We start from the raw sequence: 13,358 nt of genomic DNA on the forward strand, positions 1-13,358 counted from the left end.
ACTCTTTCCAGGCCTGCCAGAATTGCCAGGCTTACGGCCTGGCCTAGGACACCCCTGATGTGTCTGGGCAGGGAGGAGCCTGTAACTTAGGGGCAAAGGGATCAAGGGAAGGTGCCGTGATGTGCTTGAGGCCAAGTGATGCTGCCATTTGAGAGGAGAGGAATTTACCTGCTGGGGCCTGGCACCCTGGGGTGCCCTTAGCATGTGCCCAGGCTGGTGGGCACTTGTCCAGGCTGTGTGGGGAGGTCAGGGCAGTCCCCGGCAGGATGTGGATACTGGGAGTCCTGTTTTTCGCTGGACTCCTTCCCTGCTGGGGCTGGGACTGGGGGTGAAGGGCAGAGGTGGGTGTCTCCATTCTGTAGGCTGTGACTGAGGCACTGCCTCCTCAGGCAGCTCCCTCCTCCGGGGTGGGGCAGATGACGTTTGGCGCATGGAGCTGTGGGTCGCTTAGGCCCTGTGCCTCCCATCTCTGGGGTCTCACATGGAGGATCCCAATGGGGTTGTGGCCCTGTGTCAGAGGCTGGGCTGGGCAGAGGCCGTGGGGTGCCGTTCCCAGCAGGCAGCGCTGGCACACGCTGCCCCTGGAAACACAGGGATGTGGTAGGCATGATTCACAGTGACATCTGGGACCAGTTGGCAAAGAGCTGGGGGAGATGGGCAGGAACAGGTGGGGCTGCTCTTGGGGCCACCTCTAAATTTTTCCTGGGAACATGGAGCCCTGGAAGGTGGCTCAGCCCTCCCTGCCTCTGAGAAGGGCAGGGGTTACTCACAGGAAAGGCTGAGTAGCTTCCTGGGCTTTGGGGTCATGAAGTTTGGGAGTTGAGTTTCGTCTTTGCCACTTACTACTTGTGTGACCTTGAACAAGTTACCCACCTTCTCCGAGCGTCAGTTTTCCTCCTGTGTAAAAAGATAATAAAAATGGTATATGCCAGGGACTTCCCTGGCGGTCCAGTGGTTAACACTCCACACTTCCAACGCAGGGGGCGTAGGTTCCATCCCTGGTTGGGGAATTAAGATCCCGCGGGCCGTGCAGTGCAGCCCCCCAAAAAGAAAAGGGTATATGCCAGCCTGCTAGGATTGTTGAAGGGATTAAATAGAGTTGAGGGGCTTAAATAGAGTGCTTAGCACAATGCCTGACACAGAGCAAGTGCTCAATAAACACTGTCCACTGTGAGGACAGGATGATGTTGAGGCTGATCTGGTCCTCTTCGTCTTGGGGCCCTTCGAGGTGAAGGAGCCCAGACCCTGCCTCTTCCCTCCCCCCACCTCCGTTTCCAAGACCAACCAAGGGTGCCATCTTTAGTCTTCAGCAGTCACAGGTCAGGCTGCCCTCCCTGCCATCACGCACGTCAGCCACAGAGCGGCCTAGATGAAAACTGCCTGGTGGCCGGAAACCACGAGAGGGAGGGCCCACCTCTCCTGGAGGGTGGGGCAGCGGTGGCACTAACGGTAGCTGTGTGCACATGGGGAGGGGTGGGGAGGCCTCCACTTCCCTCAGAGAGAGGGTGTGCTGGTGAGGGGGGTTCCCCAGTAAGAGCTCAGTGTGGGCAACAACAGGAAATGTAGGGTGCTGGGTGGCAGGAAATGGGGCCGGCTGTTCCTGGTTCCTCAGACAGGCGCGGGGGCCAGGCTGTCTGCAGAAGACCCCTCGGAGGCCAGGACCCATGTTTCTCATTGCTCTGAGCGCTCGTTCTTCCGAGGAAACTGAGCCTGCTTACCAGCTTGCCAGCTAGGTCACCTTGGGCAAGCAGCTGAATGGCTCTGTGCCTCAGTTTCCCGTTTGTGAAAAGGGGATTATAATAGTATCTACTTTGTAGGCTTGTTGTTGAGATTTAAATGAGTTAATAGATGTAAAGCCCTTAGCATGGCACCTAGCACGGATTGAATGTTTGGGGGAATATTAATCACTGTTGCTGTCGTTATTCTCCTACGAGCCTGGATTATAAGGGCAGTGCCTGCTGCCCTGACTCCTACCCTGCTTGCCCTTGTTCCTGCCGTGGGGACCCTTCAACCCTGATGGGAGAAGCTGTTAACTTTTTGGGGTTCTTAGCACCCTAGGGCCGGGTTACCCCACACCCTCCTCTAAACCTGGGATTGCTTGTAAGAGCCCTAGAAAAGCTATATACCAGAATTTTTAGAAGAGGATAACGTTGATTGTTTTTGGAGATGCTCTGAGAGCTCTAAAACCAAGCTTGAAGCCATGTAGAGGTGGGCAGGGGAGATGGATGGGGAAGTGGGGCCGGGGGACAGGGCTGGCTTCTGGATCCATCAGGCTGTGGAATGCCTGTGGGGCTGGTCTGAGACGGCCTGGTGCCTAAGTTCAAGGGCTTCCCGGGGCTTGAAGGGCTGGGCTTCCTAGGGAGAGGGTGGGCTGGTGGGCTGGGACGTAGTCTCAGCTCAAACTGAAAGTGAAACTGGAGGGTGTGACTGTGTCCACACGTAGCCAGAGCCCCTTCAGTCTCCAGGGACACCTGCTCACATGTCAGTGTTGGGATGGGGGGCGGCCTGCAAGGGACTGGCCTTGGGTGTGCAGGGCTGGAGGCCCTTCTGACACACAGAGAGGGGGCAGGGAAGGAGGGGAATGATCCCACCCATTCTAATAGGAGGAGCAGGGAAACAGCTCCTTCTCTTGGCCGCACCCTGAGAGGTGAACCCTATCTCCCTCTTCGCAAAGTGTGAAGGGCAGCAGCGGGTGGGAGCTGGAGGCTCAGTTCATTTTTGGCCAAGCCTTGGAGACAGATCCGCTTCTCCGAATGTTTTCACCAACTTCTGTCCGCCACACAGCCCTCACCTTGGGGTCTTCAGTGGACTCCCCTGCCCCCCCCCCCCCAACACCTGTGACATGCCTCTTCATAGTGGTACGTCCCTGAAGAGTATTATTACATCAAAACACAGCTTCTAACCTAGGGGCAGGACAGGAATAAAGATGCAGACACAGAGAATGGACTTGAGCACACAGGGAGGGGGAAGTGTAAGCTGGGACGAAGTGAGAGAGTGGCATGGACATATATACACTACCAAATGTAAAATAGATAGCTAGTGGGAAGCAGCCACCTAGCACTGGGAGATCAGCTCGTTGCTCTGGGACCACCTAGAGGGGTGGGACAGGGAGGGTGGGAGGGAGACACAAGAGGGAGGAGATATGGGGATATATGCATATGTACAGCTGATTCACTTTGTTATATAGCAGAAGCTAACACACCATTGTAAAGCAATTATACTCCAATAAAGATGTTAAAAAAACAAAAACAAACGAACAAAAAAACCCCACACAGCTTCTCACTGAAGGGTTCCCGGGAGCCCTGTGAGTCTGAGGTAGGAGGGAAGTGTGCCCATTTTATGGAGGAGGAAGTTGAGGCTCAAGGAGACAAAGAAGCAGTCAGGCTAGGTGGGCCCAGAGCCTGGGTCCCCTGAATCCCTCTCGGATTCCTCCACATCACAGCCGCCCCCCCCACCCCGTCCCGTCACAGGAGGCGGGTGTTCCCCCCCTTCCCCCAACCCGCCACGCACACCTGGACTTCCCGGTCCTTCCCTGTCCCATCTGAGGGCCATCAGCCAACCTTCTGCTTGTCTCCCAGTCCCCAGTCTCCCAGTCCCCTGCCTCCTTGCTAAGGGCCCCGAGTCTGGGGGTCTGTCACTGTTTCCAGGATGGCCTCACCCCACTCTGAGTGAGTGGCATTGCTGGTCCCTCTCCTGCTTCCTAGGGTACCCATCGCCTCTGTGGGCACAGCCGAGGAACGGCTGCTAATTAGTGCTCAGCGCTGTCAGAGCTATTTCTGATTTCCGAGCCTAAATTTAGCCCGTCTGGCAGGCTGGCATGTAGGCCCGGGGGCCTGAGGAGGCCCAGGTGGGGAAGGGGCAAAGGGGTGCCCTGCTCTCCACCACTGCTGGGATGGGGCACTGGCCCAGCAGAGACCTCCCCCTCCCCAGTAATAACCGCAGGCTGAACTGGGGGAGTGGACCTGGGCGCTTGTTCTGGGTCAGCTCAGGGCTCAAAGTGAACCTGGCTCCCCTCTTACTGGGTTCGTGACCTTGGGCAGGTGACCGAACTAATCTGTGCTGCACCTGTGGGATGGGACTAATAGCAGTGCCAATAATGGTGGTGAGGGTGGAAAGCTGCCATCTGTGAGCAGGGCTGCTAAGCCTTCGGGCAAAGCTGGCACCACAGTTGTTGGAGTCATTATGATGATTAGTTGCTGTCTCTAGAAGTGCCACTGGAGCCATTCCTGGAGCCAGCAAGTCCCCAGGGTGGGTGAGGGCCGAGAAGGACCCACGTCAGGAAGCAGAGATCTCCTCTAAGGCTCAGCTGCCGAGCCCTCCCCCTCACTCCTCTGCGCCCTCCTTCCCCTGCCACCACCTCCTCCTCCGTGCTGGCCACGGGTCCAGTTTCCCTGTTTCCCTGGCATCGCCTGCCTTCTCTCTCTGCTTCCTCCTCCCCCCTCAGCCTTGGCCCCCTCCCCCACCTCGGCCCTGCCCCACCCTGGGTCTCTGTGAGGTGGGGATGGATCTGGAGGGACCAGGGAGAAAGAGAGAGAGACAGAGACAGAGAATGGCCCCAGGGAGGCCTCCCTGGCCAGGTACATCCTTCTCTGGGCTCCAGGGTCCCTTCCTGGGCAGTCCCTCCCGTGGGGCAGGAGCTGTCCTGGTTGTTGGCAGGTTGGGGGAGGGCAGCAGATGAGACCGCAGGCGGTTTCCTCAATCTGGGCTCACTTTCGCAACCGGGGAGAGGAATGACGTATCGCCATGCCCAGCCGGCCCAGGGGAGAGGGCCTGGTGGATGGGCAGTTTCACCTCTCAAGTAGGGCCCCGGCCGGAAAGCTTGGGCAACTGGGGCAGAGGGTACCAAGCTTCCTGTTGTCTGGGGCCGACCTAAGGCAGTGATTTTCGGGGTGAGATCTGGCCAGAGCCCCCGAATTAGGCCTAGCGCCCGGGAGAGGAAGCTGGCCAAGAAGTCTTGGGTGGGTGTGGCCCCTTCTCTGCTCCAGCTGTGGCCTCCTCTCAGGGCCATGTGACTGAGGATGTGTAGTCTGAGCCACCAGAGCTGGTGACAGGGGCCTCTTCTACCCTGGGTTGGGGCTCCCTGGGGCTCCCACGTCCCCAGTACAGACTAAGCTCCTTGAGGGCCAGAACTGTCTTTTGGAGCCTGACATATAGTAGACCCTCAATAAACCTGGGGTTTACTGAATCGGGGTGAACGGGCATCATCTGCTGGTTCTTTTAGGGAGACACGCCAAGTCCTGGGGGTCCAGGGAGCTCCTAGTGCTGGTGGCACCTGGTGATTCCATAGCACCAGGTGGGACACTAAGCCTGTCCTGTGAGGAGAAGTTTGGCAGGCACATTGTACCCTTGTCATCTGTGGCTGGGGAAGGAGGACCCAGGCAGAGCAGTGCTGACCTTTCTTAGCTCTTGAGGGGAGTCCCAGCCTGGGCCACCAGCACCACAGACCCAGCGTGCTGGCTGCTCTCCCTGGTTCCTGTAACTGGGTGACCTTCCCCTGGAATCCACCTGGGCCCTGCAGCCACCATGCACCTGCTTGGAACTCCCTGCCCATCTGACCTCATCTCCCTCGGTCTGTCCCGAAGTGACCAAGTGGGAGGGGGCTGGCGAGGGATGGGGGCTGCTGGCTGCTGTCCTTGCAGAGGCTTTGTGGTGTTTGTGAGACACTGGTGCCCTGGGCTGGGACCACATACACGTGTTGTTTGGTGGCATGTGGGAACGGGGCACAGTCCACGCCTGGCCACACTTGGGCCTGGCCAGAGATGGGTCCCTGTTAGCTTCCCATGCAGATGGGAGAAGAGATGGTACCCCCTTATCACACGTGGGGAAACGAGCCCAGAGGTGCCTGAGGTTCGCAGGAAGTTAGGCTGCGAACCCATGCTCCTGCCTCCGTGCCAGTTGTGCCGGGGGGGCGATTTAGGGGTGACAGATCCCAGGCCCTGGAGTCAGGCAGACTCGGATTCAAACCCCAGTGTCACTTTCTAGCTGTTGGGCCTTCGGAAAGGTGCCTCATCTCTGGGCCTCGGTGTTCTCGTTGGCTAATGCTACTTATTTCCGGGGGTGAGGTGGTGACGGGACTCATGTGAATGACAGGCCTACTAGGGAGTTGGCCCTGACAATGCCCATGCTCCACTCCCCCTCAGGTTAGGGCCCCAGACTCAGCACCTTTATCTTGTCGTCTTCCTCCCCAGAACTGCATGAACTTGCCCCCGGACAAGGTCCAGCTGCTGAGCCAGTATGACAACGAGAAGAAGTGGGAGCTCATCTGTGACCAGGTGGGCGCAGGCCCATTCCGTCATCGGGGTGCCCTGTCCTGGCCAGGCTGGGGCTGGGCTGGCAGGAGAGGGGACACTGCCACGCTGCCACAGGGCCAAGACCCTGCCCAGAGGCCAGCGTAACATCTGGGGAGGGTGCTGAGGGCATATGCAGAACTCTGGAATCCCCCTGTGTTGGGCCTGGGCCTCCCCAGGGACCTTATGGGTCATGAGCAGGGCTGGGTCTGCCCTCTGAAGAGCTGGCAGGGGCTGGTCCAGGGTACTGGCCAGGGCAGCTAGGGCTGTGTCCCCATCCTCCTTGCTGAGCTTCTCGGGGCAGCCTCTGTCCACCCTCCAGCTCTGGGCTGGGGAAGAGAGGGGGCAGCCCTAGGGCTGGACATCTTCACTCCACCCCATGGGAGGTGGGGAGGAGGGTCAGGAATTCCTGTCCTCCTTTGGCCTTGGATCCAGAGGAGCTGCAGTCAACCAAGCAGTTCCCCAAGTCAGCCAGCTCCCGAGTGGCAGAACAGGGACTGGTCACCACCTGGAATTGCCATCTTCGTGGCTCTCTTGGCTGCCCCAGCCCCTTCAGCTGTGGGGCTGCTGTCTGAGGTAGCAGGGAGGATGCCTGCTGTGGCAGGGAGGGGCCTGGCTGCCACAGTGATTCAGAGAGGGAGGGAGGTGGGCCTGTGGCCCTGGAGGCTGGGGGTGGGGATTTGGGGAGCAGGGAGCCTCTCCTGGGAGCCAGGGCTGGGCCTTCGGCTTCTGCTAGTGGACCAGGATGGGATGAGCTGGCAGGGCAGGAGTCTGGGGGGTGGGGGCAGGGCTATGGGGAGAGGGTGGGGAGCTGCCTCCGGAGGCTTTGGGGCTGGGGTAGGGGTCCCTGCCCCTTGGCCTGGAGTCTCAGGTTGAGCTCACAAAGGCCTGGGAGAAGTGGGAGGTTGAGGGGGGTGGCTGGGCATATCTGAGGGGTCTGGACTGGGAAGGGTGGGAGCTCATTTGGGTGGAGGGCCTCTAGTGGGGCCCCTGCCTCTTGTGTGGGTGGAGCGCTGCCTCCGGAGGCTTGGGGGCTGGGGTAGGGGTCCCTGCCCCTTGGCCTGGAGTCTCAGGTTGAGCTCACAAAGGCCTGGGAGAAGTGGGAGGTTGAGGGGGGTGGCTGGGCATATCTGAGGGGTCTGGACTGGGAAGGGTGGGAGCTCATTTGGGTGGAGGGCCTCTAGTGGGGCCCCTGCCTCTTGTGTGAGTGGCTCCTGGAGCCCTGGATGGGGTGGGGGAGTTAAGGATTGTTTTGTTGAGCACAGGTCACGTGCTTGCGTGTGCGCACTCACACGCCCAGGTGAACACTACGACTGGGGCGGAACCCTGCGGGAGGGGCCCCCATCCTGCTAGGAGCTGGGCGCTTCATAAGGCCCTTCCAGGGTGTTCCCTCTCCTGGTACTCCCACTTCTGGGCTGGGATGTGGCCCAGGGAGGGCACAGGGCTGGGAGGGTGCCACTCACTGGCCTGCCTGAGTCTCCCCCTCCAGGGTGGGGTGTATAGTAGGACTGACCCCTCCACACTCCATCCAGGCTGTTCTAGGCCTGTAGCCATAGACCAAGGGAAGGCCTGGCCGGGGACTGGGGTCTTTTCAAGTGGCAGGCGGAATGTTTGGGTTTATGCCTTTGGTATTCAGGGGGGTCTTAAGGCAGCCTGGGACCTTGGGTCAGAGCTGACGAAGGGACTCTGGGACAAGGGCTGGCCATTTGCCCCGGGGTGGCCCTGGCTGGTCCCTTGTACATCCTATTCCATCTCCACAGGAGCGTTTTCAAGTCAAGAACCCTCCTGAAGCCTATATCCAGAAGCTGAAGAGCTACCTGGAAATCGGTGGGGTCAGCCGAAAGGTAGCATCAGATTGGATGTCCAACTTAGGGGTATATGTCTCCCCCTTTTTCTCTGTCCCTTTCCCCCTGCACTTTCCAAGCTCTGGGCAGCTGGAGTAACTGTGTGTATAGACTTTTCTGCAGGCTTCTGCGGGTCCATGGACGAGTGTGTGTGGGTATTCACAGGGGACTGAGAGTGCCCCGGGCGTGCACTTTCACAGGTTCCTCTGCAGCTCCTATTTGTACTCAGATGTGTACACTTGTGTGTACTTGTGTAGTGTGTGTGCATGTGTGCACACTGTGTGCCCAGGCATGGATGTGCGTGTGTGTACGTCCTTTTGTGTCCACATATGGATGTATGTGTATCCTTGAGTCTTTGTATAGGGGTGTGTGTGTGTGTGTGTGTACCCCATGTGTCTGTGTGTGGATATGTGAGTGTCTTATGTCTGTGTACTCACTGTACTTGTGTATGGATATGCACGTGTGTGTGTACCCAGGGTGTTCATGTTTGAATGTGTGTGTACCCTTTGTCCTCATATATGGGTGTGTGTGTGCGCGTGCACGCGCGTTATATGTCTGTGTCTAGAGACGTGTGTGCCTCTTTCGTGTCTGTGCGTGGCCGTGGTGTGCACCCTGTGTGTCTGTATAGGGGGGCGTAGGTGTGGCCTGAGTATGCTTATTCTGCTGGGCAGGTGTGTGGAGGTGGTCTAGACAGCCGAGTGTGAAAGGCCAGCTGTCGGGGTGGGCAGGCACTGTGGGCTGAGGCCTGCGCTCCACCCACCAGACTCCCCTGTTCTTGGCTCCCAGTTTAAGAGGAGAGTCCAGGAGTCCACCCAGGTGCTAAGGGAGTTGGAGACCTCCCTAAGGACCAACCACATTGGGTGAGCAAGGGCTCAGATTTCCCTGGGGAGGTCGGGGGAGGGGGAGAGCTCTGGCAGCAGGCAGCCCCTGGGTTCCCCTTGTTATCCCCCCATCCTCCCCAGAGGCTGTGCCTATGGGCCCCCTCCAGGCTGGGTGTCCTCTCTTGCCCACGCTCTGCCTACCCTTGAGGCATGGCTGGGCCGTGGGTCCTGCCCGAGGCCTCTACCATCATTGCCTGGCGTCACTGGGTCTTGCGAGGCTGTTGTCTTCCTGGGAAAGGGCAGCCCAGGGGCCCTTGCTGTGCCCGTTCTGTGCCAACACTGGGCAGGACCTCCTTCCTGGGCGGCACTCAGGGAGCCCTGTGCCCTGCAGGTGGGTGCAGGAGTTCCTCAACGAGGAGAACCGTGGCCTGGATGTGCTGCTCGAGTACCTGGCCTTCGTGCAGTGCTCTGTCACGTAAGCCTGGCCCTGCCCTGGTGCCCACCCCCAGAGTCCGTGCCTTCCTGCGCCTCGTCCACTCCTCGGGCCGCTTCCAGGCAACTTAGCCTGGGTCCACCCTGGAGCCCTGCAGTTGGCTTGAGCAAGGCCCCTTCCTGATGGCCTGCCGTGGACGGGGAGGGAGGTGGCCTGCGGTGGCCAGCTGGGACCTGCTAGGCCCAGCACAGCGCCAAGAACACAGCCTCCTCCGCCCGCCCCCAGTCTCTACTGAAGATCTGTCTCTCCCTGGGTTCCCCCCACCCCCTCTGAAGTGCCCTGCAGTGTTGGCCTCCATCCCCAGTCTAACCCCCCGCAGGTACTACATGGAGAGCACAGACAATGGGGCCCCGGGCTCCGAGAAGAGCAAGCCGCTGGAGCAGTCGGTGGAAGATCTCAGCAAGGGCCCGCCCTCATCCTTGCTGCCACAGCCCAAGAGCCGCCACCTGACCATCAAGTATGTGGGCCCCCTGGCGGGGTGGCAGGTGGTGGGGTGAATGGAGAATTCACCCCTGGATGGCTGTACCCAGCCTGCTCCACCAGGCCCTGGGGGTGGTGAGAGGGGTAGCCTGGCATCGGGGATCCAAGTAAGGGCCTCACCCAGGGCTCGGGAGATGTGTGTGTTAAGAAGCCTCTGGGGTGCACCTAGAGGCTGGAACCTCAGTGGGGTCTGAGATAAGGGGGGAGTTTCAGGGTCGGTGGGACCCCTTTTGTATCATCTAATCCCCTGTTTTCTCCCATGCGGACTCCAGATGCCCCCCTTCTCCCCGGTACGTAGCCACCTAGGGGCAGGTGCATGCCTGGTCAGCTTCCAGGGTGGTGGTGGGGTTGGGTGAGGTGTTCAACTCAGGTGACACCCCTGGATTCAGTTGCTTCGGATACTTCAGCCCACCCTAACTTATGACATCCTGCTGGGAGGTGGGGAGAGGGAAGGAGATGGCCCTGGAGCCTCATGTGGACCCCAGGTGCCTTCCTTCCCACTCTGGGTCTAGGAAACCAACTTCATCTTCAGCTCCAAACTCTCACAATATATTCCTTTGTTCATTCATTCATGCATTCAACAAACATTTTTTTTTTAGCATTTACTATGTACCAGGCATGGTGGTAGATTCTCAGGTGACAGATTACCCTGCCCTTGGGAGCCTTCCATCTAGTAGGAGACAGTGTGTGACAGGTTGTCATGGAAGTATGACTGGGAACTCTGAGCAGGGAGGTGGCCACTGCCTGGGGCATCAGGAAGGCTTCCCAGAAGAGATGACACTGGAACTGTGTCTTGCAGATGGATACAGGCTTTAGAAGCAGTGGTGGGAACAGGGAAGGGCATTCCACGCAGAAGGAACAGCACAAGCAAAGACTCAGAGGCACGTTTGAGCAATGACGGGAAAAGGGAGATGTGGCAGGAAGAGCGAGGAGTGGGGCCTTCCAGTATTGACTGGCGGTTCTGCGACAATGGAAAAAATCATGTTTCTTTTAGCAAAAAATCAGCAAAACCATTCATAGAGCACCTACTATGTGCCAGGCGTTGTTCTAAGCTCATTTCATAGTCCCAACAACCCTATCAGGAAGGTACTGTTATTACCATTCCGATTTTACAAAAGAGGAAACAGGCCCGGGAAGATTAAGTAACATGCATGCCTAGTAATCAGTGAGCTGGGATTTGACCCATGGCAGTCTGAATTGTCAAGATGCAAGGTAAACTCACGTGGCTGTGAGCGCCACCTTGTGGAGAGTATTTTCATGGCCGTTCACAAGCTTTGGCAGTCTTTTCCCTCTATAAGCTCTCCATCCCCACAACACAGCAACTTTTTTTTGTTGTTGTTGCCGTACTCGGGCTCCGGATGCGCAGGCTCAGCGGCCATGGCCCACGGGCCCAGCCGCTCCGGGGCATGTGGGATCCTCCTGGACCTGGGCACGAACCCGTGTCCCCTGCATCGGCAGGTGGACTCTCAACCACTGCGCCACAAGGGAAGCCCCAGCAACTCTTTTTATTACCAAGTCGCTGTTAGGGGGGTCTTTGCTTCCCTGACCCCCGCCTCTTCACCTTCCCCCCGGAAATGTCAGGCCCCAGGCCTAAGAACTGAGGAAGACTTCCGGCCCTCAGCTGGCCTCTTTGGTTGGGTGGACGGGAAGCAGACATTTCCAGATGTGCCCCCTCTTACTCCAGTGGCCATCTGAGTGGTGGGGGGAATAGGAAGCTGGGTTTGGGACTCTGACCCCTGCTGCCTCCTCCCCACCTGCCCAGGCTGACCCCGGCCCATAGCAGGAAGGCCCTGAGGAATTCCCGCATCATCAGTCAGAAGGATGACGTCCACATCTGCATCATGTGTCTGCGTGCCATCATGAACTACCAGGTTGGTCAATGGGCCTGGGGCATTGACACTGACTGTCCTCCCTGGGGGCTGCCTAAGCTGCTGAGGTTCTGGGACCAACTGTCCCCCACCCTGTCCCCACTGGAGAACCCTGGGGATCTGGGCTGTTAGTTCAGGGTCTTGAGGCTGATGAGTCTTGAGGGGAAGCCCAGATTTCTGCACCTTCCTGGTCAGGTCCCTTAGAATACCCTGGACATGGCTGGGGGCATGGATATGCCTCACGTGGGGACTTAGGCACCCCACTAAGAAAGGCTGCACACCAGGGAGAGCAGCCTCTGGGTTATTTCATTTGGAGGGGTGATTGGTGAAGCTGGTCCTCCCTCACTCAGCTGGCCTTAAAAGACTCACTTTGTCCAAGGTACTGAGTCTTGACACTGGCTTTTGAGCAAAGGCATTTATTTATTTATTATTTTTAAAATTAATTAATTAATTAATTATTGGCTGTGTTGGGTCTTTGTTGCTGCGTGCGGGCTTTCTCTAGTTGTGGCGAGTGGGGCTACTCTTCGTCGCAGTGCGTGGGCTTCTCACTGCGGTGGTTTTTCTTGCTGCGGAGCACGGGCTCTAGGCGTGAGGGCTTCAGTAGTTGTGGCGCACAGGCTCAGTAGTTGTGGCTCGTGGGCTCTAGAGCTCAGGCTCAGTAGTTGTGGCGCACGGGCTTAGTTGCTCCGCGGCATGTGGGATCTTCCCGGACCAAGGATCACACCCGTGTCCCCTGCATTGGCAGGCAGATTCTTAACCACTGCGCGACCAGGGAAGTCCCAGACAAAGGTATTTAAAAAGAGGGACCAGGCTTTGGCTGCCACCCAAGAGGTCGTGGTTGGATATAAAGAACTTCCTGGGAATTCCCTGGTGGTCCAGTGGTTAGGAATCCACGCTCTCACTGCCGGGGCCCTGGGTTCATGTAGCCAAAAAAAAAAAAGAACCCTGGGGGGTCTGCCTGGAGGAGCTGACCTCTCCTTTCTCCCCAGTCTGGCTTCAGCCTCGTCATGAACCACCCAGCCTGTGTCAATGAGATTGCTCTGAGCCTCAAGAACAAGAACCCTAGGTGATTTCCAGGCCCCTAACCTTTCTCCGCGTCTAGTTTCTCCTCGTACTTCACCCCTTGCCTACTCTGTCCCCTCAGTTCTCAGGACCGCTACCCAGGCTCATCCCCACCCCATCAGCTCCCCTGTCCTCCCCCGTAGCCAGGCCCACGTCCACCTTTGCTGCGGGGCCTGCCTGTTCGCAAGGGACAGCCTGCCCCTTCTCTCCCCAGAACCAAGGCTCTGGTGCTGGAGCTGCTGGCGGCGGTGTGCCTGGTTCGGGGAGGACACGATATCATCCTTTCGGCCTTTGACAACTTCAAGGAGGTAACGGAGCCCCCACCCAAACATGTACTTGCCCTCTAGTGTTGCTTGGAGCCCTGTTGCTGGCAATTGTGGCTTTTTCTGGGGACAGCTAGGGGCGCTGGGTGGGTATTTGGGGAGTTTCCTCATCTGAAGGGAAGGTACAGGGTCACGAAGGGGCACTGCCTGGGGCGACAGGGACACCTATGGGGATCTGCT

The 13,358-nt window shown here is 58.3% G+C and overlaps 1 protein-coding gene across 1 annotated transcript in view; it reads left to right on the forward strand.

Annotated features, from left to right (window-relative positions):
* Window positions 1–13,358, forward strand: part of FMNL1 (formin like 1) — a 28,320-nt gene that overhangs the window by 3,747 nt on the left and 11,215 nt on the right. Inside the window, exons 2-9 of the mRNA XM_007455142.1 lie at window positions 6,189–6,272; window positions 8,048–8,161; window positions 8,918–8,991; window positions 9,344–9,427; window positions 9,765–9,902; window positions 11,688–11,796; window positions 12,783–12,859; window positions 13,070–13,163. Coding sequence (XP_007455204.1) covers window positions 6,189–6,272; window positions 8,048–8,161; window positions 8,918–8,991; window positions 9,344–9,427; window positions 9,765–9,902; window positions 11,688–11,796; window positions 12,783–12,859; window positions 13,070–13,163 — 774 coding nt within the window. The remainder of the gene's footprint in view (window positions 1–6,188; window positions 6,273–8,047; window positions 8,162–8,917; window positions 8,992–9,343; window positions 9,428–9,764; window positions 9,903–11,687; window positions 11,797–12,782; window positions 12,860–13,069; window positions 13,164–13,358) is intronic.

This window comes from Lipotes vexillifer, unplaced genomic scaffold (genome assembly GCF_000442215.2).
Source record: "Lipotes vexillifer unplaced genomic scaffold, Lipotes_vexillifer_v1.1 scaffold1639, whole genome shotgun sequence".
Taxonomy (NCBI): domain Eukaryota; kingdom Metazoa; phylum Chordata; class Mammalia; order Artiodactyla; family Lipotidae; genus Lipotes; species Lipotes vexillifer.